At 39.2% G+C, this 27567-nt stretch overlaps 1 protein-coding gene across 3 annotated transcripts in view; it reads left to right on the top strand.

Annotated features, from left to right (window-relative positions):
• The window catches only part of CAPZA2 (capping actin protein of muscle Z-line subunit alpha 2), a 68797-nt gene extending 41595 nt beyond the window's left edge, over positions 1-27202 (top strand). For all 3 annotated transcript variants that reach the window (XM_079786010.1, XM_079786009.1, XM_079786011.1), the window contains 6 exons: positions 12609-12815; positions 14911-14990; positions 19779-19857; positions 22352-22423; positions 25691-25753; positions 26292-27202. In XM_079786010.1, coding sequence (XP_079642136.1) covers positions 12609-12815; positions 14911-14990; positions 19779-19857; positions 22352-22423; positions 25691-25753; positions 26292-26432 — 642 coding nt within the window. In that variant the 3' untranslated portion in view covers positions 26433-27202. The remainder of the gene's footprint in view (positions 1-12608; positions 12816-14910; positions 14991-19778; positions 19858-22351; positions 22424-25690; positions 25754-26291) is intronic.
• Positions 27203-27567: the final 365 nt, after the last annotated feature.

The following is a 27567-nucleotide window of genomic DNA, read 5'->3' as shown; positions in this document are numbered from 1 at the left end:
AATCCTATAGTAATCCAAAATCTAGAATATATATTAGTAAGAACTATATATATAAAAGCCAAGCAACCAGAATGACCGGTCGCTATCATGTGCACTGCAGTGGCCAATGGGCCCCCCCAATCTCCCGCAGCCCCTCCCCCCTTGCCAACCAGGCCCCCAATCACCCCCCCCATCAGGGGCGGGGCTGGTGGCCAACCTCCCACATTCCCTCCCCCCACCGGCCTGGCCCCATTCGGCCCCCATAGGGGCAGGTGGCCAGACCCCACCTATGCACAAATTTGTGCACTGGGCCTCTAGTTTATATATAATTTGGTTGCTCTAGAATTCTCCAGTTCTTCATGTGAGTAGCATTTAGTAATTATTAAATCTTTTTTCCTGAAGTTCAAGTTAGAATTGCCAAGCTAAGAAAAGACACAAAAGATCACTAGCATTCTTATTTTTTATTTTACTAGAGACTCGGTGCACGAAATTCATGCACTCAGGAGGGTCCCTCAGCCCGGCCTGCACCCATTCACAGTCCGAGACCCCATGGGATTGTCCGACTGACGGCCCACAGGGAGCAGGCCTAAGCCAGCAGTTGGACATCCTTAGTGCTGCCGTGGAGGCGGGAGAGGCTTCCATCAACACTGCTGCGCTCACCAGCCATGAGCCCAGCTTCTGGCTGAGTGTCACTCCCCCTGTGGGAGTGCCCTGACCACTGGGGACAGCTCCTGTGTTGAGCATCTGTCACCTGGTGGTCAGTGCACATCATAGCCGTCAGGCTGAAACCGGCTCTCCGACATCCCCCGAGGGATTCCGAATTGCGAGAGGGTGCAGGCCAGGCTGAGGGACCTACTGGTGCACAATCAGGGTTGGGGAGGGATGTGGGAGGTTGGCCAGCCAGGGAGGGGCCGTGGGAGGGCTCTAGGGCGTGTCCAGCCCATCTCGCTCAGTCCCGATCAGCTGGACCCCAGCAGCAAGCTAACCTACCGGTTGGAGCATCTGCCCCCTGGTGGTCAGTGCATGTCATAGCGAGCAGTTGAGTGGCCTTAGCATATCATTAGCACATTGCGCTTTGATTGGTTGAACAGCCAACTGGTTGACTGGACACTTAACATATTAGGCTTTTATTATATAGGATTGGTTTAGAGTTATTAATAATTGAACCATGGTTTTATTAATTCATATTGTGCTTATGTGAAGCACAATTTATATAAAATATTATGAAGAAGGAACTGGAAGGCAAAACATAAGAGAGAGTGGTAACAATTAGTTGTTGTTGTTTTTTTTTATCTTTATTGTTAGAAGTATCACATATGTCCCCTTTTTTTACCCCATTGTCTCCTTCTAGTCCTACCTCCTACCTCCACCCCAGGCCTTCAGCACCCTATAGTCTGTATCCATGGGTTATGCATTTATGCATACAAGTTCTTTGGTTGACCTCTTCCCACCCACCCACCCTGCCCCACCTTCCCTCTGAGATTCCACAGTCTATTTTATGCTTCTATGTCTCTGGATCTATTTTGTTCATCAGTTTATTTTGTTTATTAGATTCCACATATGAGTGAGATCATGTGATTCTTGTCTTTCTCTGACTGACTTATTCACTTAGCATAATACTCTCCAGTTCCCTCCATGCTGTCTCAAAGGGTAAGAGATCCTTCTTTTTTACTGCTGCATAGTATTCCGTTGTGTAAATGTACCACAGCTTTTTTATCCACTCATCTACTGATGGGTGCTTGTGCTATATCCAGATCTTAGCTATTGTAAATGGTATTGCTATATATATAGGGGTGCATACATCCTTTCTTTTTTCTTTTTCTTTTAATATTTTTATTGATTTCAGAGACAAGGGGAGAGGGAAAGAGATAGAAACATCAGTGATGAGAGAGATTTATTGATCGGGTGCTTCCTGCACATCCCACACTGGGAATCGAGCCCACAACCTGGGCATGTGCCCTTGACCAGAATCAAACCCAGGACTCTTCTGTTGCAGGCCAATGCTCTATCCACTAAGCCAAATTGGCTAGGGCCATACATTCTTTCTGATTGGTATTTCTGATTTCTTAGGATACATTCCTAGAAGTGGGATCATTGTGTCAAATGGGAGTTCCATTATTTTTTAGGAAACTCCATACTGTTTTCCATAGTGGCTGTCCCAGTCTACATTCCCACCAGCAGTGTACTAGGATTCCTTTTTCCCATATCCCGCCAGCACTTATCATTTTTTGATTTGTTAATGATAGCCTTTCTGACAGGTGTAAGGTGATACCTCATTGTCTTTTTAATTTGCATCTTTCGGATGATTAGTGACTTTGTGCAGGAAGCACCTGATCAATAAATCTCTCTCATCACTGATGTTTCTCTCTTTCCCTCTCCCTTTTACCTCCTTGGTTAAGTTCATTCCTGAGTATCTTAATTTTTTTTTTTTTGCAATGATAAATGGGATTGTTTGTTTAGTTTCTCTTTCTGAGAGTTCATTATTGGTGTATAATAATGTCATCAATTTCTGGGTGTTAATTTTGTATCCTGCTATGTTGTCAAATTCATTTATTAAACCTAGTAGTTTTTTTTATGGTGTCTTTAGAGCTTTCTATGTACAATATCATGTTATCTTCAAATAATGACAGTTTTACTTCCTCCTTTCCAATTTGGATACCTTTATTTTCTTGTCTGATTGCTATGGCTAGGACTCCAGTACTATGTTGAATAAGAGTTGTGAAAGAGGGCATCCCTATCTTGTTCCTGTTAGGGGAAATGGTTTTAGTTTATGCCCATTGAGTATGATGTTGGCTGTAGGTTTGTCATATGTGGTTTTTATTATGTTGAGGTATCCCTCTATTCCCACTTTGCTGAGAGGTTTTTTTTTTTATCAAAAAAGGGTGTTAGATTTTGTCAAATGCTTTTTCTACAATCTATTTATATGATCATATGATCATGTTATTTTTGTCTTGCAATCTGTTTATGTGATATATCACATTTATTGACTTGCGAATATTGTACCAGCCTTGCATCCCTGGAATATGGTTATGGGATATGATCTTTTTTTTTTTTTGGATATGATCTTTTAATGTACTGCTAGATCCGATTTGCTAACATTGTGTTGAGGAGTTTAGCATCTATGTTCATCAGGGATATTAGCCTGTAATTCTCTTTCTTTGTAGTGTCTTTATCTGCTTTTGGAGTTAGGGTAATGCTGGTCTCATAGAAAGAGCTTGGAAGTGTTCCTTGCTCTTGAATTTTCTGGAATTGTTTGAGGAGGATAGGTGATAGTTCTTCTTTAAGTGTTTGGTAAAATTCCGCTGTGAAGCCATCCTGATCAGGGCTTTTGTTTACTGGAAGTTTTTTTGTTTTGTTTTGTTTTGTTTTTTACTGCTTCAATTTCATCAGTAGTTTGTCAGCTTATTCAGGTTTTCTGATTCTTCCTGATTGAGTTTTAGAAGATTCTATTTTTCTAGAATATGTCCATTTTGTCCAGATTGTCCATCCATTTTCTTGGAATATAGTTGTTCATAGTATTCTTTTATAATCCTTTGTATTTCTATGGAGTCAGTTGTTACTTCACCTTTTTTATTTCTGATTTAGTTAATTTGGGTCCTCTCTCTTTGCTTCTTAAAGGGTCTGGCTAGCATCTATGTCATTTGTTCCCGCTCTGATCTTTATTATTTCCTTCCTTCTACTTTGTGCTTTTCTTGTTTTTCTCTTTCTAACTTTTTAAGTTGTAGGATTAGATAACTTATTACAGGTTTTTCTTATTTTCTGAGGTAGGCCTGTAGTGCTATGAACTTCCTCTCAGGACTGCTTTCACTGTCCCATGGATTTCGGTTGTTCTGTGTTCATTTTCATTTGTTTCCAGTATGTTTTTTATTTCTTCTTTGATCTCTTTTGATAACCCATTCATTATTTAATAGCAAGCTATTTAGCCTCCATGTGTTTGAATGTTTTTGTGTGTTTATTGTAGTTGATTAACAATTAGTTCTTAATGGCAAATTATATTAAAGCTTTTCTTTCTCATGAGATTTTGGTTTCTTGGGTGTGTGTTTTTGTTGTTGTTGTTTTTTAATTTAATTTAATTTTTCCCATCACCATTTGTTCCCTCTATGCCCTCTTCCAGCTCCACGCCCCCTCCAACTTCACTGCAAACCCCACACTGTTGTCCATGCTCATGAGTTTTCTCTCTCTTTTTGCTCAATCACTTCTAACACCCCTCTTCCCCTGGTTGTCTGCCTGCTCTCTAGGAGTTTTTTGTTGTTTTTTTATGTTATACACAGTGCTGTATTGAACACCTTTGTACCTCCAGGCACATTGACTATTGTTTTCTCAAGATAAATCACTAAAAGATTTCCTGGGTCCAGGTATAATGCATCTTTTAAAAATGTTGGATAGCTCCCAAACTCATTTTATGAACCTAGCATAATTTTAATATTTAAAACTAATAAAGATAAAACAAAAAAGCAAACTACAGTAATTTCATATATGACTATGGATTTAAAAGCTTTAAATAGATATTAACAAATAGAATCCAGGAATATATAAAAAGAATTATATGCCAAAATGAAATAGAATTTATTACTGGAATGTGAGGGTGGTTTAATGGAAGGCATTATATTGGTCTCCCCTGTCCTCCTTCCCAGTGGTCCCAATTTAGCCTGCTGGCTATCAGTTTGCAATCCCAATTCTATATCTTAAACCTCTTTACTACATCATAAACTTGGTGAAAATAAAGTCTGTGTACTTGAATTCTTTTTCACACTCTCTCATTATTTGTTGTTAATTCAGAATTTTCCAGCCCATGGAAGACACGTATTTCTGGAGCCTGCATGGGTTTACAATTTCCGAAAGTGTTTATTACACTGCCTTGGAGGGTGCCTTTTTTCCCCCAGAACTGATGTTTGCAGAGTGCATTATAAGGCATAACAATTTGGTTTAAATGTTTTGTACACTAGAGTCACTTTTTACTTTAAGCAGATAGTAAAATCCTTCCCAAAACAGTTTGTTGTCTTCCAGTCACTGCACATATGTAAAAAACAGTTTGTGATTACAGGATTCCTTTGAACAATCACATTTATAATCTCAAAGCCAACAGTTTTGCTTCCTGAACTGTGTGTCCATACTGAACAAATCAACCAGAGACTCCAACCGCCCCAAGTAGTTATGTGGGCTCAGCTTGGGTCTTAAATTAGAAAAGATGGTAACCTAGAAGGGAGGAATGGAAATTCAGTGCACGGCGGGGGGTTGTCCCTCAGCCCAGCCTGTACCCTCTCCAATCTGGGACTCCTGGAGGGATGTCCGACTGCCCGTTTAGGCCCGATCCCACCAGGATCGGGCCTAAACGGGCAGTCGGACATCCCTCTCACAATCCAGGACTGCTGGCTCCCAATTGCTTGCCTGCCTGCCTTCCTGATTGCCCCTAACCGCTTCTGCCTGCCAGCCTGATCACCCCCTAACCACTCCGCTGCCAGCCTGGTTGATGCTTAACTGCTCCCCTGCCAGCCTGTTTGCCCCCAACTTCCCTCCTCTGCCAGCCTGGTCACCCCTAACTGCCCTCTCCTGCAGGGTTGATCACCTCCAACTGCCCTCCCCTGCTGGCCATCTTGCAGTGGCCATCTTGTGTCCACATGGGGGCAGGATCTTTGACCACAAGGGGGCAGCTATATTGTGTGTTGCAGTGATGGTCAATCTGCATATTACTCTTTTATTAGATAAGATAGAGGCCTGGTGCCCGGGTGGGGGCCAGCTGGTTTGCCCTGAAGGGTGTCCCGGATCAGGTGGGGGTTCCCTTGGGGTGTGGGGCGGCCTGAGCGAGGGGCCTGTGGTGGTTTGCAGGCTGGCCAAGCCCCCTGGCAACCCAAGCAGAGGCCCTGGTATCTGGGATTTATTTTCCTTCTACAATTGAAACTTTGTAGCCTGGAGCGGAGCCAAGCCTGCTGCTCCCTCTGGGGCAGGGTGGCAGCCATTTCTGTGGCAGTTAATTCACCTTCTACAATTGAAACTTTGTAGCCATAAGCGGGTGAGCCCGGCCAGGGTGTGCGGAAAGCTTTCCTTCCCCTGTTGCCGGCGGCAACCCTGGCCTGCTCTCTCAAGCTCCATTCTGCCACCATTTGTTTCAATTTGTTTACCTTCTATAATTGAAACTTTGTAGCTTGAGTGGAGGCTTAGGCCTGCAATGGCTATGGAAAGCTTGGCTTCCTCTGTTACCTGGGAAACCTTGCTCTCTGTGGCTGTAGCCATCTTGGTTTGGGTTAATTTGCATACTCGCCCTGATTGGCTGGTGGGCGTGGCTTGGCTGGTGGGCGTGGCTTATGTAGCGGAGTGATGGTTAATTTGCATATTACCATTTTATTAGAGAGGATTGTATTGTGTATTCAGCACCCCTAGTCAAGTCTCCTTCCATCACCATTTACCACCCCCCCCGCTGTTCCCTCTTCTACCTGTCCCCACACCTTTTCCCTCTGGAAGTCACCGTATTGTGATCTGTGTCTATGAGTTGTGGGGGAAGGAGCTAGTGTGGGGTTTTTTGGTGTTGTTTGTTTTTTGCTTTATCCAATATATTGGTACTAGAGGCCCGATGCACAAAATTCGTGCAAGGGGCTCGACCCTCGCAGCCGCGGTGGCTTGCCTCGGCCCTTGCAGCCCCAGCTTCATCCACAAGGTCCTCTGGAAGGTTGTCCAGAAGGTCGTCTGGCTGTCCAGTCTAATTAGCATATTGTGCTTTTATTATTATAGATTATCTATTGACCAACTAATCAGGGTGGTTTTTTTATGATATATCAATAGACAGTGAAAAGGAATTTGAAAATTTCAGCAGCTAGTTCATTACAAACACCCTAAGTAAAGATATGGATAGGAAAAAAAACCCTCTTAAATACAATAGCTTGTTTAACAAAAAACAATAGTAAATATCATCCTATCTAATAATAGACAAATATGCAAATTGACCATACCTCTGACACACCCACAAGCCATGCCCACCATCCAATCAGAGCGAGTATGCAAATTAACCCAAACCAAGATGGCTACAGCCACAGAGAGCAAGGTTTCCTAGGTAACAGAGGAAGCCAAGCTTTCTGCCAGCCGTTGCAGGCCTAAGCCTCCACTCAAGCTACAAAGTTTCAATTATAGAAGGTAAACAAATTCAAACAAATGGCGGCAGAATGGAGCTTGAGAGAGCAGGCCAGGGTTGCTGCCGGCAACAGGGAAAGCAAAGCTTTCCACACACCCTGGCCAGACCCACCCGCTTAAGGCAACAAAGTTTCAATTATAACCCCAACACAAATGGCTTCGGGCCTCGGAGGGAGCCCCAGGCTTGGCTCTGCTCCAGGCTACAAAGTTTCAATTGTAGAAGGAAAATAAATTCCAGATACCAGGGCCTCCGCTTGCGTTGCCAGGGTGCGTGGCCGGCCTGCAAACCACCACAGGCCCCTCGCTCAGGCCACCCCACGCCTCAAGGGTACCCCATCCTGATCAGGGACACCCTTCAGGGCAAACCAGCTGGCCCCCACCCCTGTACCAGGCCTCTATCCTATCTAATAAAAGAGTACTATGCAGATTGATCATCACTGCAACACACAATATAGCTGCCCCCATGTGGTCAAAGATCCTGCCCCCATGTGGACACAGGATGGCCACCACAAGATGGCCAGCAGGGGAGGGCAGTTGGGAGGCACCTGGCCTGCAAGGGAGGGCAGTTGAGAGGGACCAAGCCTGCAAGGGAGGGCAGTTGGAGGTGATCAACCTTGCAGGAGAGGGCAGTTAGGGGTGACCAGGCTGGCAGAGGAGGGAAGTTGGGGGCAAACAGGCTGGCATGGGAGTGGTTAGGGGGTGATCAGGCTGGCAGGCAGAAGCGGTTAGGGGCAATCAGGAAGGCAGGCAGGCAAGCAATTGGGAGCCAGCAGTCCTGGATTGTGAGAGGGATGTCCGACTGCCCGTTTAGGCCCGATCCCAGGGATCGGGCCTAAACGGGCAGTCGGACTCCCTTGAGGGGTCCCAGATTGGAGAGGGTACAGGCTGGGCTGAGGGACAACCCCACTCCGTGCACGAATTTCGTGCACTGGGCCTCTAGTAAACTATAAACACAGATAACTTTATTTAATAGAAAAGTTAGCCAGATATATCTATTATTATTATTATTATTATTATTATTATTATTATAAAATGGAGGTGTAGCAAATATGACAAGAAAACGAGAACTTTTTTTTTTACTTTTTTTTTTAAATATATTTTATTGATTTTTTACAGAGAGGAAGAGAGAGGGATAGAGAGTTAGAAACATCGAAGAGAGAGAAACATCGATCAGCTGCCTCTTGCACACCCCCTACTGGGGATGTGCCCGCAACCAAGGTACATGCCCTTGACCGGAATCGAACCTGGGACCTTTCAGTCCGCAGGCCGACGCTCTATCCACTGAGCCAAACAGGTTTCGGCAAAAACGAGAACTTTTAAAAGCTTTAGAAAAGAAGAGAAAAACTCATAGGTGATAAAATTTATATATTTGGAAATACTGAGAGATTTGAGTAAAATTAACCTCCCAAGCAAAAAAAAAAAAAAAAAAAAACACACAAAACAACCCACTAGACTTAAAAGAATTCCATAAGATGAAGTTAAGGTAAGAATACAAAACTCATTAGCTTTCCTCTCTTGTAGCAAGTAAGTACTTTAAACTAGAAATGGTTGGAGGAGGCGGAATTCCATTTTAAATAGCAATGAAATTAGACATTAACCTAGGAAAAACATTGACAAGAAAGAAATAGGATTTTGAAGAAAATGGTGGTTGTCTTCTTGAAACACATAAAACATGATCTGAACAGTGGAAAACCACACCACATTTCATTTTGAGGTAGAAAGTTAAATTATTTTTGAAACATCTTAACTGATTTCAGAGAGAGGAAGGGAAAAGGAGAGATAGAAACATCAATGATGGGAGAATCATCAATCAGCTGCCTTCTGCACGCCCCCTACTGGGAATTAAGCCCGAAACCTGGGTATGTGCCCTGACCGGGAATTGAACCTTGAGCTCCTGGTTCATGGGTCAATGCTCAACCACTAAGCCACATCAGCCACACAAAAGTTAAATTATTTAAAAATTAATATGAATTTAATGTAGCTTGATTACAATCCTGATAGTTTTTTAATTAGTCAGAATTTTTATAAGGTTTATGTGAAAAAATACATGCTTAGAAAAATGTAAGAACAGTAAGAATTGCCTTACTAGATACAGATAGCACAAGAACCTTTACAACCAATATAAAGTTAAATTAGGTTGGTATTGTATTGAATAGACAAATCAGTAGAGCAGCATATAGAACCATGATTTAGTCCCAAAATTGGTGAAAATTTCTGTATGTGACAAGATTATAATTTAGACATATAATAAAAGATATTAGCACAACTGGTTTCTATCAAGAAACAGTTAAGTTGAATCTCTGTCTCATGCAATATACAGAAATAAATTTCATCTGAATTTAGAATTTATAAAATGGCACAGGTTGGGTGGCTCAGTTGCTTGGAGAGTCATCCCGTACACCAAAAGGTTGCAGGTTCGATTCCCAGTTTGGGCATATATCTAGGTTGTGGATTCAATCCCCGGAAGGCAAGAGATCGATGTTTTCTCTTTTTCTCCCCCTTTCCCCTTTTCTCTCTCTCTAAAAAATCAATAAACATATCCTCAGATGAAGGTTAAAAGAAGCCCTAGCCAGTTTTGCTCAGTGGATAGAGCGTAGGCCTGCGGACCAAAAGTTCCTAGGTTCAATTCCAGTCAAGGGCATGTACCTTGATTGCAAGATCCTCCCCAGCCCATGCCCTGGTCAGTGCGCATGCAGGAGGCAACCAATAGGTGTGTTTCTCTTACACAGATATTTCTCTCTGTCTTTTCCTTTCTCTCCCACCCTCTCTCTAAGAAATCAATGGGAAAATATATATATACATCCTCAGGTGAGGATTAAGGAAGAAACAAACAAAAAGATTAAAAGAAAAAAGCTTTTAATGTGTAAAGTGAATAAAATTTTAAAAACATGTTCAAGATAGGGACAGGGAAGACCATCCATTCTATATAATAAAACCCTAATGTGCAAATTGATCAAATGGTGGAACCACCAATTGCTATGACGTGCACTGACCACCAGGGGGCAGATGCTCAATGCAGGAGCTGCCCCCTCGTGGTCATTGCGCTCCCACAGGGGTAGCGCCACTCATCCAGAAGCTGGGCTCACCGCTGGCAAGCTCAGCGGCGGTGGCAGGAGCCTCTCCCGCCTCTGCAGCAGCACTAAGGACCCCTCGGGATCCTGGACTGCAAGAGGGCGCAGGCCAGGCTGAGGGACCCCCACCTCCAGTCTTAAATAAGACTGGAAACCCAGAAACTATAAAAGAGAAGGGCATTTTGCTGATAATAATTATTTTAACCGTAGAATGAAACAGATGCCTTTAAAAAAGCACATCTATAAATTAGTAAGAAAAAAGAAGAAAAATATTAAAGGATATTTGCTTACAGAAGAGCAAATGGCCCCACTAAATGTCAAAAGATGTCTAGACCTGTCAGGAGTCAAAGAAATAAAGTAATGAGATATATTTTCTACCCATCAAACTGAAAAATAAAAACTGTATGCCCACCGATTATGATAATATGAAGGGAAACATATCTCATATCCTATCTAATAAAAGAGTAATATGCAAATTGACCATCACTCCAACACACAAGATGGCTGCCCCCATGTGGACATGAGATGGCCAGCAGGGGAGGGCTGTTGGGAGGGACCAGGCCTGCAAGAGAGGGCAGTTGTGGGCAATTAGGCCAGCAGGGGAGGGTAGTTGGGAGGGACCAGGCCTGCAAGGTAGTGCAGTTGGGGGCTATCAAGCCTGCAGGGGAGGGCAGTTAGGGGTGACCAGGCTGGCAGAGGAGGGAAGTTGGGGGCGACCAGGCCTGCAGGGAAGGACTGTTGCGGGGGACAAGGCATGCAGGGGAAGGTAGTTGGGTGGGGGGCGGGGGGGGGGAGGACCAGGCATGCAGGGAAGGGCAGTTAAGGGGTGACCAGGCCTGCAGGGGAGGGGAGTTAGGGGTGACCAGGTCTTCAGGGGAGGGCAGTTAGGGGCAATCAGACTGGCAGGAGAGCAGTTAGGCATCAATCAGGCTGGCAGGCAGAAACGGTTAGGGGCAATCAGGAAGGCAGGCAGGCGAGCAGTTGGGAGCCAGCAGTCCTGGATTGTGAGAGGGATGTCCGACTGCCTGTTTAGGCCCGATCCTGGTGGTGAGATCAGGCCTAAACGGGCAGTCGGACATCCCTCAAGGGGTCCCAGATTGAAGAGGGTGCAAGGTGGGCTGAGGGACACACACCCCCATGCACGAATTTCATGCACCGGGCCTCTAGTATTATTCATAAAAATGTGGTTTATTACAGTCATTTAAAAAAAAAACAACACAAACAACCTTTAACTCTATTCCCACTGTTGGGGATCTATCCAAGAGAAATAGAAGCATCCAGTGGAAGTAAAAATATCAGTGTGAAAATATATGTACAGTAATACTTATTTCAAGATTTTTAATGTCCCCTCACTTCCCCCAAAAAAGAAAACAGCTTGGAAATAAAGACTTGGCCCATTAATAGTAGAATGGCAGAATAAATTGTTATATCCACATAATGGGATATTATGCAACCATTAAAAAGAATGGTGAGGTATACCAGTTGACTTTGAAGAATTTCCATAAGGTAGTGATGTTGAATAAAGTCAGATGCAGAAAAATGTGTGTGAACATGCATTTTTATTCTATTCATATAAAACAGTGACCAAAGAAAACCCTGTATGCATTTGTATGTATATATAGATATGTATATATTTATCTATATACTATATGGCTGAATGAAATTTAGAAGGATACATTCTATGTTTTCATGATTTATATCAGAGAGATGGGGAAGTCCTGATGTAGATAAGAAGTCAAAAATTTGGAGACTTGTGAGGGAAATTTTTTAAATAAAGCAGAAAATGTCTCATTTATGCATATGTAATATAAATGTAGATAAATAAAATACAATTCAAAAATTTGGAGTCGATTGAAAACAACTGTCAATGATTAGTGTATAGAAACAAGAGGGAGGCACTTCACAGTAGATGAGATTGTGGCCCAACAACAATGTAGGACACACTGAAGAGGAGTTTCACTGGATTAAAAACATTCTTGTAAATATCCTCATCAAAGGTTACTTATTATCACTTCCTTAGATTTGAGGAACTGGAGAATGATAACAGAAATAGTAAGCTGTTCATGGATCTGAAAAGAACCTGACTCCAACAGTGTATTAGAAGAATACTTTTTTTTTTTTTTTTTACTGGAGCTAGAAGTTATTAAATCAGATTCACTGATCCAAGATGAATGAGAGTAGCCTCATTGTCTTTATAAAAGTCTACTCATTTGAAGTAGTTGTGCCATGTAGTTAAATCAGTTGTTTGGAGTAGATCTATCTTATAGTTTTAAGGGAAAAAGCTTAAGTGAATGTATATTAATATATGTCAGTACTTAAATAGTATTTTTAAAAATTTATTTTTATTGTTGAAAGTATTACAGATGTCCCCTTTTTTTCCCATTAACCCCTTAAATGCTAAATACTTTTTTCCCAATATTTATTGTATCATTGAAGGTATTGATAACAGAACATGGCGACGTGGGAAATGGAAAGTTTTTGGATCCAAAAAATAGAATCTGTTTCAAATTTGATCACTTAAGAAAGGAAGCGACTGATCCAAGACCGTATGAAGCAGAGAATGCAATTGAATCATGGAGAACTTCAGTAGAAACTGCTCTGCGAGCTTATGTAAAAGAACATTATCCAAATGGGGTCTGCACTGTAAGTCATCAGTGAAAGTCACCTTTTTCTTTTGTCTTCTGACAGTGTTTTTATGGTCTCTTGAATTTTACAGTAACTTATAGAACTTGTCATTCTTTTCTTTTCTTGAAGTAAATATTTTCAAGAATGTTCACTATTTTTTTTAATCAAGAAATTCTAAATAGTGCCCTAACCAGTTTGGCTCAGTGGATAGAGCATCAGCCTGCAGACTGAAGGGTCCCAGGTTCGATTCTGGTCAAGGGCATGTACCTTGGTTGTGGGCACATCCCCAGTGGGAAGTATGCAGGAGGCAGCTGATCGATGTTTCTCTCCCATCAATGTTTCTAACTCCCTATTCCTCTCCCTTCCTCTCTTTAAAAAAATCAATAAAATATTTTTTTTAAAAAAAGAAATTCTAAATAGTAAATCTACACTAATAAAAGAGAAAGATACAAATTGACCATACCTCTACGACGCCCACCAGCCAATCAGGAGCATATATGCAAATTAACCCAACAAAGATGGCGGGTTAATTTGCATACACAGGCACGGAGCGAAGACTAAAGACTCCGGCCCAAGCGAAGACTGAAGACGACTGAAGAATGAAGAGGCTTGGCTTCTCTGCTGCAACCAAGCCTCACTGCAGCCGGAGCGGAGAGGCCTAGCCTCGAGGCTTGGCTTCTCCACTGCAGCTGGAGCGAAGGCCTGGGTCCCAGGTGCCTGAGGAAAACCGGTGCCGGCAGCCAGGGGAAGGAAGGCCTATTGCACGAATCTTGGTGCAACGGGCCTCTAGTATATTATGATAGCCCAGAGTGGAAAAATGCTGTGCCTTGAATTAAATTCAAGTAGGAATTCCCATATATTGATTAGAGGAGCACAATTATGATGAGATTCTTTAATCTCATGTTCATGATTCATCTCAATAAAAGTTATGAGATCTTACAACAAATAAAATTATTTGGAAGTGGAATTATGTCCTCATGTTTTTTAAAATAATTATGTTTTATAATGTCCTTTCAGATGTTTAAGCTATCTTTATATTTTCATGATGAAATAAGTTAGAAAGTAGGAGGGCTTTTTTTTTTTTTTCTCTTTTCATAAGATTGTTTGTACCCAGATAGGCTTTTTAGTCCTCCACAGTGAGTTTGTGCTTCTGTAATTTCCATAGCCAGAGTGATCTTTTGAAATGCCAGTCAGATCATGAAAATTCCCTATTTAAAATCATCGATTTTCCATTGCACTAAGGATAGAATCTGTGCTTCTGAACATGGCTTTCAAGGCCCTATGGATCTGGCCTCTGCCTGTCTCCCCAACCTAAGGTGACCATGTATCTTGGTTTATACCTGCTGTCCCAACATAATTATTAATATTACCAAGAGAACTCTGTTTCACTCTCAGAAGTTTCCTGGTTAAGACAAAAATTCATATGGTCCCCTTACGTTTATAGTGCTCAATAATTATTTGAGAAATATAGCCTACGTTTTTTGAATCATAACCTTGTAGATTAGAATTATTTTGGAAGAACAACTCAAAAATAAGGTGGTTAAATTTAATTTGAGAGAGTTGAATTAGAGTCCTCACTTGTCCCGGGGGATTGAAAAGCACGATTTAAACATTACTTCTAAAGCAGTAGGGAAGAGGTAAAATAACATCTTCATACCATCATAGGCTCTTAACAGTCTTCCTTAGTTATAAGTAAATTTCTCATCTCTTCCTGGATACTTTTTTAAATGACTAGAGAAATTGTAATCCCTGAGATTGTGAAGTAAACAAACATGATAATCACAATTTAGGTCTAGTTTTTATTTGCATGGAAACAGCCAGATTGATATCTGCATGTTCATGCTTCTCCTGATACTTGTGTTTGGAATGAAAAATATGGTATATCTAGAATATTTATGACTACTTTAGAGTACAATCAGTTTTAACTCATTAAATTGCAATGTTATTAATTGTGAGTTCTTTTGTGATCCACAAAGACTCTGTGATTAAGTGTTCATATTTGAGTATTATATGTTCCTGCCAAAGACACATTTTTTAGTATCTTGTAGATGTTTAAAGTTGAACTTTCTGTGGCCCTAAATTCACTCTTATGTTTGTTTTCTTTGCCATCAAGGTATATGGTAAAAAAATAGATGGACAGCAAACCATTATTGCATGCATAGAAAGCCATCAGTTCCAAGCAAAAAACTTTTGGTAAGTTAAAATTTTGGTGCATTGGAGAATTTTGACATTATTTATATTCTTTGTAAAAGGTTCTTTATTGAGTGGTCCTATACCTTGCTTGTATGATTGACTAAGAGCAATCTAAACATAATATAAAACTTCAGTCTTTTTATCACCCAGAGATTCCACTTCTGGGTATCCTATCTAATAAAAGAGTAATATGCAAATTGACCATCACTCCAACACATAAGATGGCTGCCCCCATGTGGACACAAGATGGCCAGCAGGGGAGGGCAGTTGTGGGCGATCAGGCCAGCAGGGGAGGGCAGTTGGGAGGGACTAGGCCTGCAAGGGAGGGCAGTTGGGGGCGATCAAGCCTGCAGGGAGGGCAGTTAGGGGTGACCAGGCTTGCAGAGGAGGGAAGTTGGGGGCGACCGGGCCTGCAGGGGAGAGCAGTTGGGGGGGACCAGGCCTGCAGGGGAGGACAGTTAGGGGCAAACAGGCTGGCAGGGGAGCAGTTAGGCATCAATCGGGCTAGCAGGGGAATGATTAGGGGGTGATCAGGCTGGCAGGCAGAAGTGGTTAGGGGCAATCAGGAAGGCAGGCAGGCGAGCAGTTGGGAGCCAGCAGTCCTGGATTGTGAGAGGGATGTCCAACTGCCCTAAATGGGCAGTCAGACATCCCTCAAAGGGTCCCAGATTGGAGAGGGTGCAGGCCGGGCTGAGGGACACACACACACACACACACACACACACACACACACACACACACGTGCACGAATATCATGCACTGGACCTCTGGTATATCTAAAAAACCCAAAACACTAATTTGAAAGAATATATGCATCCCTATGTTTATTGCAGCATTATTTACAACAGTTAAGATATGGAGGCAATTCAGGTGCCCATCAGCAGATGATTGGATAAAGAAGAAGTGGTACATATATACAAGGGAATATTACTCAGCCATAAAAAGAATGAAATCTTACCGTTTGCAACAGCATGGGTGCATGTAGAGGGTATTATGCTCAGCACAATGGCAGTCAGAGAAAAACAAATGCCTATGATTTCACTTGTATATGGAATCCGAAGAACAAAATAAAATGGAAATGGACTCATAGATGCAGAGAGCAAACTGGTGGTTGTCAGAAGGGAGAGGCTTGGAGGACTGAGTGAGAGAGGGGAAGGAATTAACAAATACAAATTGGTAGTTACACAATAGTCACGGGGTTGTTAGTAAAGCATAGGGAATATAATAAATAGTATTAGTATTGTGATAACTATGGAACCAGTTGGGGTACTGGAAATACTGAGAGGAACATTTTGTAACGTATATGATTGTCTAACCACTAAGCTGTACACCTGAAACCAATACAAAATAAAATTGGGGGGAAAACCTTCAGCCTTTTGATACAAAAACAGTGCTCTATAATCAGCCTAATTATTTAAAGGTAGTAATAAACCCATTGGCAGTGAAAAGAGTGTGGGAGAGTGTCCAGTGTTTTTGGAGAGTAGCAAGCAGCATCCTAGGGAACATGTGTGCCTTTGAGCAGACCAGTTGGAGGCCTATATGCTCATTCTGAGAAGGGGTTGTTTCTGAATGAGACCTATATGAGGGAGGAGAGCAGAGGTGAAGAATTAGGATTTTTTTTGTGTGTGTGAAGTTTAGGGACTCTGAAGTAGATATTTTCATGTGGATTGCCTTGTCCTCAGTTAGCCAATGTGAGGAAGTAATGGCATATTTTATACAGTGGAGCAAATTACAATCATGCCTTATAATTTTTTTACAAGTCATTTGATTACTTACTGTAAAAGTCTAGTCCCCCAAAGCACTGACTTGCCATGTCAATCTTTTATCTTTGACAAGTTGGTAGGCCTTTTTAATCTTAAATAATACTTTCTGAGATACTTCCTGTTAAAAATTTTTTGAAGCTCTCTAAGACTTTATAAATTTAGAATTAAATGAAGTCTTTATCTTTATTATCCCCCTTTTTAGTTAATTCATACTATGCTCATCAGAGTAAGTATGGTCATAACATCAACCTTTTAAATATATTACTCTGATTTGTTAGCCAGGTTGGCTGGTGGTGCTCCTAAAGGTATTAGTAACCCCTATGAACCAGTTTGGTCTGTGTCCCAAACTTGCTCCACTATTTAACCATCTCAGAAATAAATGCAAGGTTACAAAGTTAACCAAGAACATTTGAAGGAATGCAAATACATTATCCCTGAAGGAAAATCAATTTCACATGTAAACTAGCTACAGTCACTTAAAGATTTCTTCATTTTTATATTTTCAAGGACTTTTAAAAATTTTTTGTTAACATTTTAAGAATATGTATGGCATGACAACTACTTAAAGGGAAGACCAGGTTTCTTTCTGCCTCTAAGTGTATGAGACTGTGATACTACAGGCACCTAAAGAAGAGCTCGTTTTTCTTTTCTAGTTCCATGTTGGCCTGTTTTAACAGAATGGGGTTATGTTTGTTGTAAGATACGTGTAGCCTAATGTTAGCTTTGTGGTCTAAGTGTTACCTCTCAAGCAGATTCCTAAGTAGACCAAATCTTTTGTTGCTAAAGTGTTCTGAGATACATGGTTAAGACAACTTTCATCCCCTAGGATCTACTTTTTAAGCCTAGCATCCCCTGTAGTTATCAACTGCATTTACAGCCTCTAGAAATTAGTATGATAAGCTGACCAACTTGATGGGAGTAATTATCCATAGGGCCTGACTCCAAAGAAAAGAAGTTTAGTGTAGCAGAATTATAAGCCGACCTAGGCATGTTGTAAAGCCATTTGAAAGTAACTGAAAGCAAGTTTTGTGAATAGAAATGTGCTCGAGTCACATTGTGCTTTAAAAGGTTGTGGCAAATACAGACAAATTAAAAAAAAAAAAAATTTCTTCATTTCAGTCTTAAAAACCTGTGGCATTAATCTACCAGTATCCTAAATAAATAAATCTGCATAAAATCACTATTAATTTATACTATTTGTTAGGATCCTATCTAATAAAAGAGTAATATGCAAATTGACCATCGCTCCAACACACAAGATGTCTGTCCCCATGTGGTCAAAGATGGCTGTCCCTATGTGGACACAAGATGGCCAGCAGGGGAGGGCAGTTGGGAGGGACCAGGCCTGCAAGGGAGGGCAGTTGGGGGCGATCAAGCCTGCAGGGGAGGGCAGTTATGGGTGACCAGGCCGGCAGAGGAGGGAAGTTGGGGGTGACTGGGCCTGCAGGGAAGGGCAGTTGGGGGGGACCCAGGCCTGCAGGGGAGAGCAGTTTGGGGGGACCAGGCCTGCAGGGGAGGGCAGTTAGGGGTAACCAGGCCTTCAGTGGAGGGCAGTTATGGGTGACCAGGCATGCAGGGGAGGGTAGTTAGGGGCAAACAGGCTGGGAGGGGAGCAGTTAGGGACAATCAGGCTGCCAGGGGAGTGGTTAGGGTGTGATCGGGCTGGCAGGCAGAAGTGGTTAGGGGCAATCAGGAAGGCAGGTAGGCAAGCAGTTGGGAGCCAGCAGTCCTGTATTGTGAGAGGGATGTTTGACTGCCCATTTAGGCCCGATCCTACCAGGGATCGGGCCTAAATGGGCAGTCAGACATCCCTTGAGGGGTCCTAGATTGGAGAGGGTTCAGGCTGGGCTGAGGGACACACCCCCATGCATGAATTTCGTGCACCGGGCCTCTAGTATGTTAATAAAATCAATCTTGTTGAAATTCAATTACTTACAAGAAAATTCTTGCTACTAAGTTTTACCTTAAAGTATATTACCTTAAAGTATGTTATAGTCAATTTACTAATTAGTTTTCAAAAATATAATTTATTTGAACTCTAGCATATGTAAAATGAAGATAATGTCTGTCCTTTAGTTTTCTGTTCTCACTATTTTACTTTACATATCTGATGAATTTTTTCCCTAAACTACCACTAAGACTACTGTATCATTGAAGTTAAAAATGATTTCCAATTTTTGGAAAAGACAAATTTTATATATGATATTCCAAAGTTTTAAACACCACATATCACAAGAATCTCATTAAAATATAAATATTAGGTGCAAAGAAATATAATTCTTTATAGCCCTTCTCTTTCCAGATATCAAAACCCCCTTAAGAATGTTGTATTACTGCCCTGGCCAGTGTGGTTCCGTTGGTTGGGTATCATCCCATGCCACGAAAGGTTGCTGCTAGTCAGGGCACATGCCCAGATTACAGACTTGATCCCCAGTAGGGGGTGTGCAGGAGGCAGGTGATCGATGTTTTGCTCTCCTTTCTTGTCCCTCTCCCTCTCCCTCTCCCTCTCTTGCTTAAAAAAAAAAAAATGTTGTACTACTATCCTTTCTTTTTAAATTATTTGGTACTTTATATCACTCAGTGGATGTTAAACTGTATTGATTTGCAAAAGCTCCTGATAATCTGAACATTTATTCTTAATTAAAACGTGAGTCTATTGAAGAAGTAGCTTAAAATTTTCTCTAAAAGTAGCTTATATGTTTTAGTTTAATGAATATCCAGCATTCATCCCCCACATTCTCTCATACTATAACATTAAATTTTTAAAAAGTGGTTTTAAATAGATTTCAGAGAGGAAGGGAGAGAGAGATAGAAATTTCAATGATGAGAGAGAATCATTGAACAGCTGCTCCCTGCATGCCCCAATACTGGGGATCGAGCCCAAGAAATCAAACCGTGACCCCCTGGTTCATAGGTTAATGCTCAACCACTGACCCATGCTAGCCAGGCTGTAACATTCAATTTAAATCTGTCACTCAAAATTTATTTTCCCTACCTATTTACAGCTGCTGTTTTTATTTTTAAGGAATGGTCGTTGGAGGTCAGAGTGGAAGTTTACAATCACTCCTTCAACCACTCAAGTGGTTGGCATCTTGAAAATTCAGGTATGAAATAAAAAGAATTTGTTTAGTGATCTCTGAATATAAAAACAATGATTCATAAGTTTACATTTTTATAATATAAAATAACCCACTTCTTCTTCCTTATGTTGAGGAAAATGGAAAAATAAGTAGTGCTAATTTCATCTTTTAAATAATGTTATAATGCATTCTCTATAGTCATCAAGAATCTGCAAGGATAACTGACAGATTCTCAAAACACAATTAAAATTAGGTGCTAACACTTGGTCTCTTCTTTAAATAATTTGCTCATATAAGCATTTTCTTTTTATTTTGCTGAATTGCTGGACCTTTTGCCATTCCCTAATCTATTTTTCACACTGCCATCAAAAGCGATGATTTTTGAAATTTAAATCTGGATATGTTACTTGCTTGCTTACAAACATTTTAGCAGTATACTCTCACCTACTAGGTAGTCTAGACATTTTTATGTGGCGTTTAAGGCCCAAAGTTGACTTGTTCCCTACTGATATATATCTCTCCAGCCACTCCTCTCCCTCCCTGACTTCACACACATTCTATCCATAAGTACCTCCAAGCCTTCCTATATACTAGGTGTACCGGTTAATCGGATTTTTTTCAATAGATGAAGTTACACATATGTTAATATATATGCGATTTGATATGTATGCTACTTTGTTGTATTGACAACAAGCTTCAAAACTTCATATGTCAAATTTGCTGAAGGCGTTAACATCATAGATATTTTTACACTTAAAAATGTCGAATTTCGTGCCAAAAAAGGAGCATTTGTGGGAAGTTTTAATTCATTACTTTATTTTGAAGAAAAGTGCTGCTGAATACTTTGGGAAGCTTATAGTGAACATGGCTCCATCTCAAGATACTTGTGAACGCTGACTTAAATGCTTTAAAAGTGATGATTTCAATGTGAAAGACAAAGGTGTCCAGGTCAACCGAAAAAGTTGGAAGACCAACAGTTACAAGCATTATTGGATGAAGATGCGTGTCAAACTCAAAAACAACTTGCAGAAAGATTAAACGTTGCTCAGCAAACAATTACCAATCGTTTACAAGCAATGGGAAAGATTTTAAAGGAAGGAAAATGGGTGCCACATCAACTGAATGAAAGACAAATGGAAAACTGAAAAGTCATCAGTAAAATGTTGCTTCAACGGCACAAAAGAAAGTCTTTTTTGCATCGAATTGTGACTGGCGGTGAAAAGTGGATTTATTTTGAGAATCCCAAATGCACAAAATCATGGGTTGATCCAGGTCAACCATCAACATCGACTGTAAGGCCAAATCGCTTCAGAAAAAAGACAATGCTCTGCGTTTGGTGGGATCAGGAAGGTGTGGTGCATTAGGAGCTTCTAAAACCAGGTGAAACCGTTAATACTGATTGCTACTGACAACAAATAATCAATTTGGACCACGCTTTGATCGTGAAACAACCAGAATGTGCCAGAAGACACAGCAAAGTAATTTTGCTTCATGATGACGCACCATCACACACTTAAAAACCAGTTAAAGACACGTTGAAAGATCTTGCCTGGGAAGTATTAACCCACCCGCTGTATTCATCAGACCTTGCTCCTTCAGATAACCACTTGTTCCGATCGTTGGCACATGCACTTTCTGAGCAGCACTTCAAAACATATGAAGAAGTGGAAAATTGGGTCTCTGACTGGTTTGCCTCAAAACAAGAAAAGTTCTATAGGGGCGGTATCCACAAATTACCGGAAAGATAGGGAAATGTGTAGCTAGCGATAGACATTACTTTGAATAAAGCACTTTTGATGTTTCTCTTGAAATTAACATGTTTTCTTTGATTACAAAATCCGATATTATTAACCAGTTCACCTAGTAAAGTATGCTGTTCTCGAAGATTGGTTTCCTTATTTTCCCTGATTTGTCAGTCATTTTGCTAAACACAAGTGCAGTGTTACCTTTTTCTGAAATCCTTTTTTTTTTTTTTTTTTAATGCTTAGAGAGAATCTGGAGTATTTCTAATTTACTTTTTACATACCTGATATGTTGTGTTGAAATCTGAGGTCAGGGACTATTTTTTTTTAAAGTTATGTGTCCCTAGAACCTTCTTAATAGGAGGCATATATAGTAATCACTCAATTAATGTTTTGTTAATAAACTAATGTCTTTGAATTTGAGGAATTAAATTATTGGTAGAAATACACAAAAGAGGAGCAATGTTGGGGGGTAGTATTGTGAGCTCACTTTTGGAAACCTTGAGTTTAGCTATCAGAATATTTATGAGGTAAAAATGCCCAGCAGTCAGAACAGTGGAGGGCTTGCCTGAGTGATTGCAGGAACTGCTAACTAGTGTTCTCACTAGACTGAGGGCAGGAAGTGTTGCTGGGGTTTGAAAGGTCAGGAGTTCACCAGAGAAGTTTAGGTTACAGCTTAAATTGATAGTCACATACAATGATGGGATTGTCAAAGCCATGAGGATCATGATGGTTCCTGCCTATAATATGGTTTCTGCAATTTCTTTTTTCAATAGGTTCATTATTATGAAGATGGTAATGTTCAGCTAGTGAGTCATAAAGACATACAAGATTCCCTAACAGTGTCTGTAAGTAATTAATTCTAAAATAAAATGTAAACAACCTAATCCTTCTGTAAAACTAGAACAGTTTTGGAAGTAACATTTAAGCAATATTTCTGCTTCAGATTAAAGTGTTTTCAGGTAGATTAAAGATGGTAAGTAATGGACATTAGTCCCTAACTCTTTTTAGCAGCTTTATTGAGATATAATTCACGTGCCATTCACCCTGTTAGAGTGTAAATTTCAATGTTTTTTAGTATGTTAACAGGATTGTATAATAATCAACACAGTCTAATTTAGAACATTTTTGTCCTCTAAAAATCCAGTACCCATTATCAATCACTCCCCATCCCCCCTACCTCATCCCCTCCAGCCCTATCAAAGCACTCTCAGGGCTAGATAACCATGAATCTGATTTTCTGACTATGGATTTGCCTGTTCTTGACCTGTCAAATAAATGGAATCCTATAATATGTGGTCTTTTATGACTGACTTTTTTCACTTAGCATGTTTTCAGGGTTCATTCATGTTGGAGCAAATATCAGTATTTCGTTCCTTTTCATTGCCAAGTAATATTTCATATACCATATTTTATTCTCTTATTAGTTGCTGAACATTTGTGTTGTTTTCTACTTTTTGCTGCTATGACCTTTCTTGTAAAAATTTTTGTGCAGACATTTGTTATAATTTCTCTTTGGTATATATGTGGCAGTGGAATTGCTGGGTCATAGGGGATTAACCTTTTGAAAAACTGCCAGGCTGTTTCCACAGTGGCTGCATTATTTTACATTTCAATCAGTCATATATGAGGGTTCCAGTTTTCCCACATCCTCGTCAAAATTTATGTCTTTTTGGTTATAGCCATCCTAGTTAGTATGAAATGGTATCTCATGGTTTTTATTTACATATTCCTGATGGATAATGATAATGAGCATCTTTTCATATATTTATTGGTCATTTATGTATTAAAAATGTCTGTTCAGATTCTTAATTGGTTATTTGTGTTTTATTGTTGAGTTGTAGGTTATATATTCTGGATACAAATCCTGTATCAGAAATATGATTTGCAAATTTTACCTCCCATTCTATGTATTTTTTCATTTTCTTGATAGTATCATCTGCAGAACAAAATATTTCATTTTGTTTTGTTTTGTTAATCCTCACCGAAGGATATATTTTTCCCATTGATTTTCAGAGAGAGTAGAAGGGAGGGAGAGAGGAAAGGAAAAAGAGAGAAACATCCAGGTGAGAGAGGCACATCTATTGGTTGCCTCCTGCACATGCCCTGACCCACTCCAGACCTGCAACCCAGGTGCGTGCCCTTGACCAGGAATCGAACCCATGACCTTTCACTCCATGGACCACTGCGCTAACCATTGAGCAACACCGGCCTGGGCAAAATTTCAGTTTTGATGTAGTCCATTTGTTCCTTTTGTTGCTTGTGCTTTTGGTCCATTAATAGAAACCATTGCCTAACCCACAGTCATGAAGATTTACCTTGAGTGTTTTTTCTATGAATTTTACAGTTTTAGCTCTTAAATTTACATCTCTGATCCTGTACTTAACCTTTATGTTTGTGTTGTATGCTTTTTTTTTTCTATTAGGATTATAATTTAATGAAGTTTTTTAAAGTTCAGCTTTCTATTTCCCTGAAAAGTTTTTTCACACATTCTTTCCATTGCATGTGCATCTATTTCTTTGTGAATTTTCATTGCCCCAAGGATATGAATAATATAATATTACTGTGACATTCTCACAGAGGCATTTGTGTTGTGCTAAGTGGTACTCTACTTGCAAAATTTGCTAATATCTAGTTCTCCATGAGACATTATATTCGGTATAGTTCTATATCATGAACATGCATAAACAGGGTATTTAGTTATTATCTTCTTTGAGGAGCTTGACATTGGGCAAAGATTCTTCTTACAAGACATTTGTTGCTCTGCCCAGTTTGGATCAGTGGATAGAGCATTGGCCCATGAACTGAAGGGTCCAGGGTCGATTCCGGTCAAGGGCACATATCTCTGTTGCAGGCTCAATCCCTGGCCCTGGTGGAGGTTCATGTGGGAGGCAACCCATTGATGTTTCTCTCTATCTCTCCCCCTCCCTTCCATTCTCTCTAAAAATCAATGGAAAAATACCCTCGGATGAGGATTAACAAAAAAGAGAAAGACATTGTCTACAAAAATTATAGACTGTGGTGGTGTGAGAGATGGTTATTATAGTAATTAAAATTAACTAATATGTCAATCTGTGCTGAGTTTTTTTAGGAATGTGTTTTTCACTTTATCTTATAGGTTTTCGTTGTTGTTTTATTGTTTTTAGAGAAAAATGTACCCATTATATAAATATATATTTGTAAATATATATAAATTGATCCTTAAACAATATGGATCAATTAAACAATATGGGGACTAAGGGTACCAACTTTCTTCATAGTTGAAAATCTGCATATATCTTTTGACTCCCCCAAAACTTCACTAATAGTCTACTGTTGACCATAAGCCTTACCGATAACAGTCGATTAACACATTTTATATATTATATATATCATATAAAGTATTCTTACAGTAAAGTAAGCTAGAGAAAAAATTTTATTAAGAAAATCATAAGTAAAATATACTTACAGTACTGTGTGTATTTATTGAAAAAATCCAAATATTAAAAAAGTGGACTCCTACAGTTCAAACCCATGTTGTTCAAGGGTCAACTATGAATGATATAGTAAGGTATTTTGAGAATTTTACATTAACACTGTTCTATACAAAAGTCTAGATTTCCATTAACATTACTGTTAGCAAAAAAAAAAAAATCAAAGAAGGCCACGCATTAGAAAGTTTAAAGAATTCCAGAATATATTTCAACAATACAATAAATTTACCTTAAACTTTAAAATATGCTCTTCCTAATTGGTAATATATTAAGGTATTATTATTTATAGAATGATATTTAGGTATATCATTAATTAGGAATCTGACTTCTTACCTATAAAGATTATCTAATAGAATACATGTCAAGTGTTATAATTGCATTTTTCAGCAAAGTGTATTATTAAAATTTTTCTTTCTTTAACCAGTGAAACTCTGAGACCAGCCTCATTCTATAAACTTTTCCTTTTTTTTTTTCCTAGTTCCCCTTGGACTTAGAATAATTCTCTTACAGTATTTTCCCTTTATTACAATTTCTATTGGTTATCTATTAAATTATAACATTTTTAACCATACCTATTTAAAAATAATAGTGGTATAGTTTTAAATTAATATTTTATTCACTTTTGGTTTTGTTTTTATTCAGAATGAGGTGCAAACAGCAAAAGAATTTATAAAGATTGTAGAAGCTGCAGAAAATGAATACCAGGTATGATCTTCAAAATTCTTTTATCTATATTTCCTTATTAATAATGGCACTGAAAAATTTAATTTTAGTCATAAGCCTGAATTTTTTTCAGTGTTTCACTGTAGTAAGACGTAGTCTTTTTGTGTGTTTTTTGTTTGTTTTTACTTCAAGGGCAAACTTGTAAAGTGTAGCCAAAACTCGAGTATTATTCAAAATTTGCCAAGGTTTTAAATGATTGTTTCTGATTGGAAATAGATCCAAAATTAGAATGCTCAAATGTTAACTCATTTATACACTTGCTCTTAGCCAAAAGGCCAAGAAGCGATGTGTTAACTCATTTATAATTTCATTTCATTTGAATTTAATTATTCAAAATTATAAGCATTTTCTTTTAGCTGCTTTTAAACAGCTTTTTAAAACATATTGGGATTTTTTTTTTTACTTTTAAAAGCAATGAAACAAGCTGCCATAATAATGGTTTTTCCTAAAACACCTATGTGTTTTATAAATTGTTCTGTTCCTTTAATTTCTTTAAACCTTTAACCACTTTTTTTCATAGACTGCCATCAGTGAGAATTATCAGACAATGTCGGACACTACTTTCAAAGCCTTACGTCGACAGTTGCCAGTTACACGCACTAAGATTGATTGGAACAAGATACTCAGCTACAAGATTGGCAAAGAAATGCAGAATGCATAAGATGAACATTGCATGATCGGATCATTTTAGTGTCTTTGTGTTTTTAAAAAATTATTGCAAAATTATTCAGAATGATCAAGCTACCCAGCCAGGTGGGCTGTTGCCATTTAAAGATCACTGTAATTAGTTTGGTTAGAGCACAAAGCTTAGCTAATCAGCCATTATTTTTAATTTCTTTTGTTCAAAGAGGATTGAAAATAAGTTTAGTTTAAATGTATTTCACTTTCTGTTATGCCTTTCTTACAATGAAGAGATGATTCCTCTAGTTTAATATTAAAGTTTTTGAAGTGTTTCAAAAATATTTTAATTACCATAACCCTAAAATTATTGTCTTTTGGTTTATGAAGTGTGTGTAACTTTTGATATTTGCCAGTTCTTTTTAAAGGGGTCAATAATGGTGGTTGATGGATTTAGCCATATATGCTGCTAAAGAAATTGTCTACCTTTTCCCCCTCACCTCTTCCAATTATGTAAGATTGAGATTAGAGGGAAAGCATTTTCTATACCAATTGTGTTTAAAGCTTTCAAGAAGGTTATTTAGCTAGCTTAGTGTTTAACTAAACTTTTTTTTAAACAAGGCCAAGGTCTAATGCTGTTTTGAGATTCTAAAATTAAATGAAAAACTTATTTCAGAATGCATATAATGCTTTTTTCTTGTGAGTTATGCAAATTAGCTTGAATTCCATATGTTCTCGAGTTATTTTTATCATGAAGCCACAAATGTATTATAACAAGGCAAATTGTAATATATATATAATCCTGAACTATGACCATGTCTCAGTTGATTTTTTTTTCTTGGATTGAAAAGTACTGAAATTCCATGTGACATTAAGATGAAAATTTTCTTATTTATTTGAGTAGAAAATCACTTACCAGTGAGTCATATATTATTTTAAAATACTTTCTTTAAAATTGTGATTCTTAACTGGTTGTAAATTAGAAAAGCTGGAAGTACCTAAGGTATGCAGTCACAGTCTAAATTTTTCCATCTTCCTGTGCATCATATGCATGTTTATAATATTTTTTAAAATACAATTACTGATGCTACAGGGATTCCAAGCCTGTGATGAATGTTAGTATTTAATATAGGGAGTGGATTGGATTATGGTTTCATCAATAAGTACCGCTTATTATA

This window comes from Cnephaeus nilssonii (genome assembly GCF_951640355.1).
Source record: "Cnephaeus nilssonii genome assembly, chromosome: 12".
Classification (NCBI taxonomy): domain Eukaryota; kingdom Metazoa; phylum Chordata; class Mammalia; order Chiroptera; family Vespertilionidae; genus Cnephaeus; species Cnephaeus nilssonii.
This window is presented reverse-complemented; position numbering and strand designations above follow the sequence as displayed.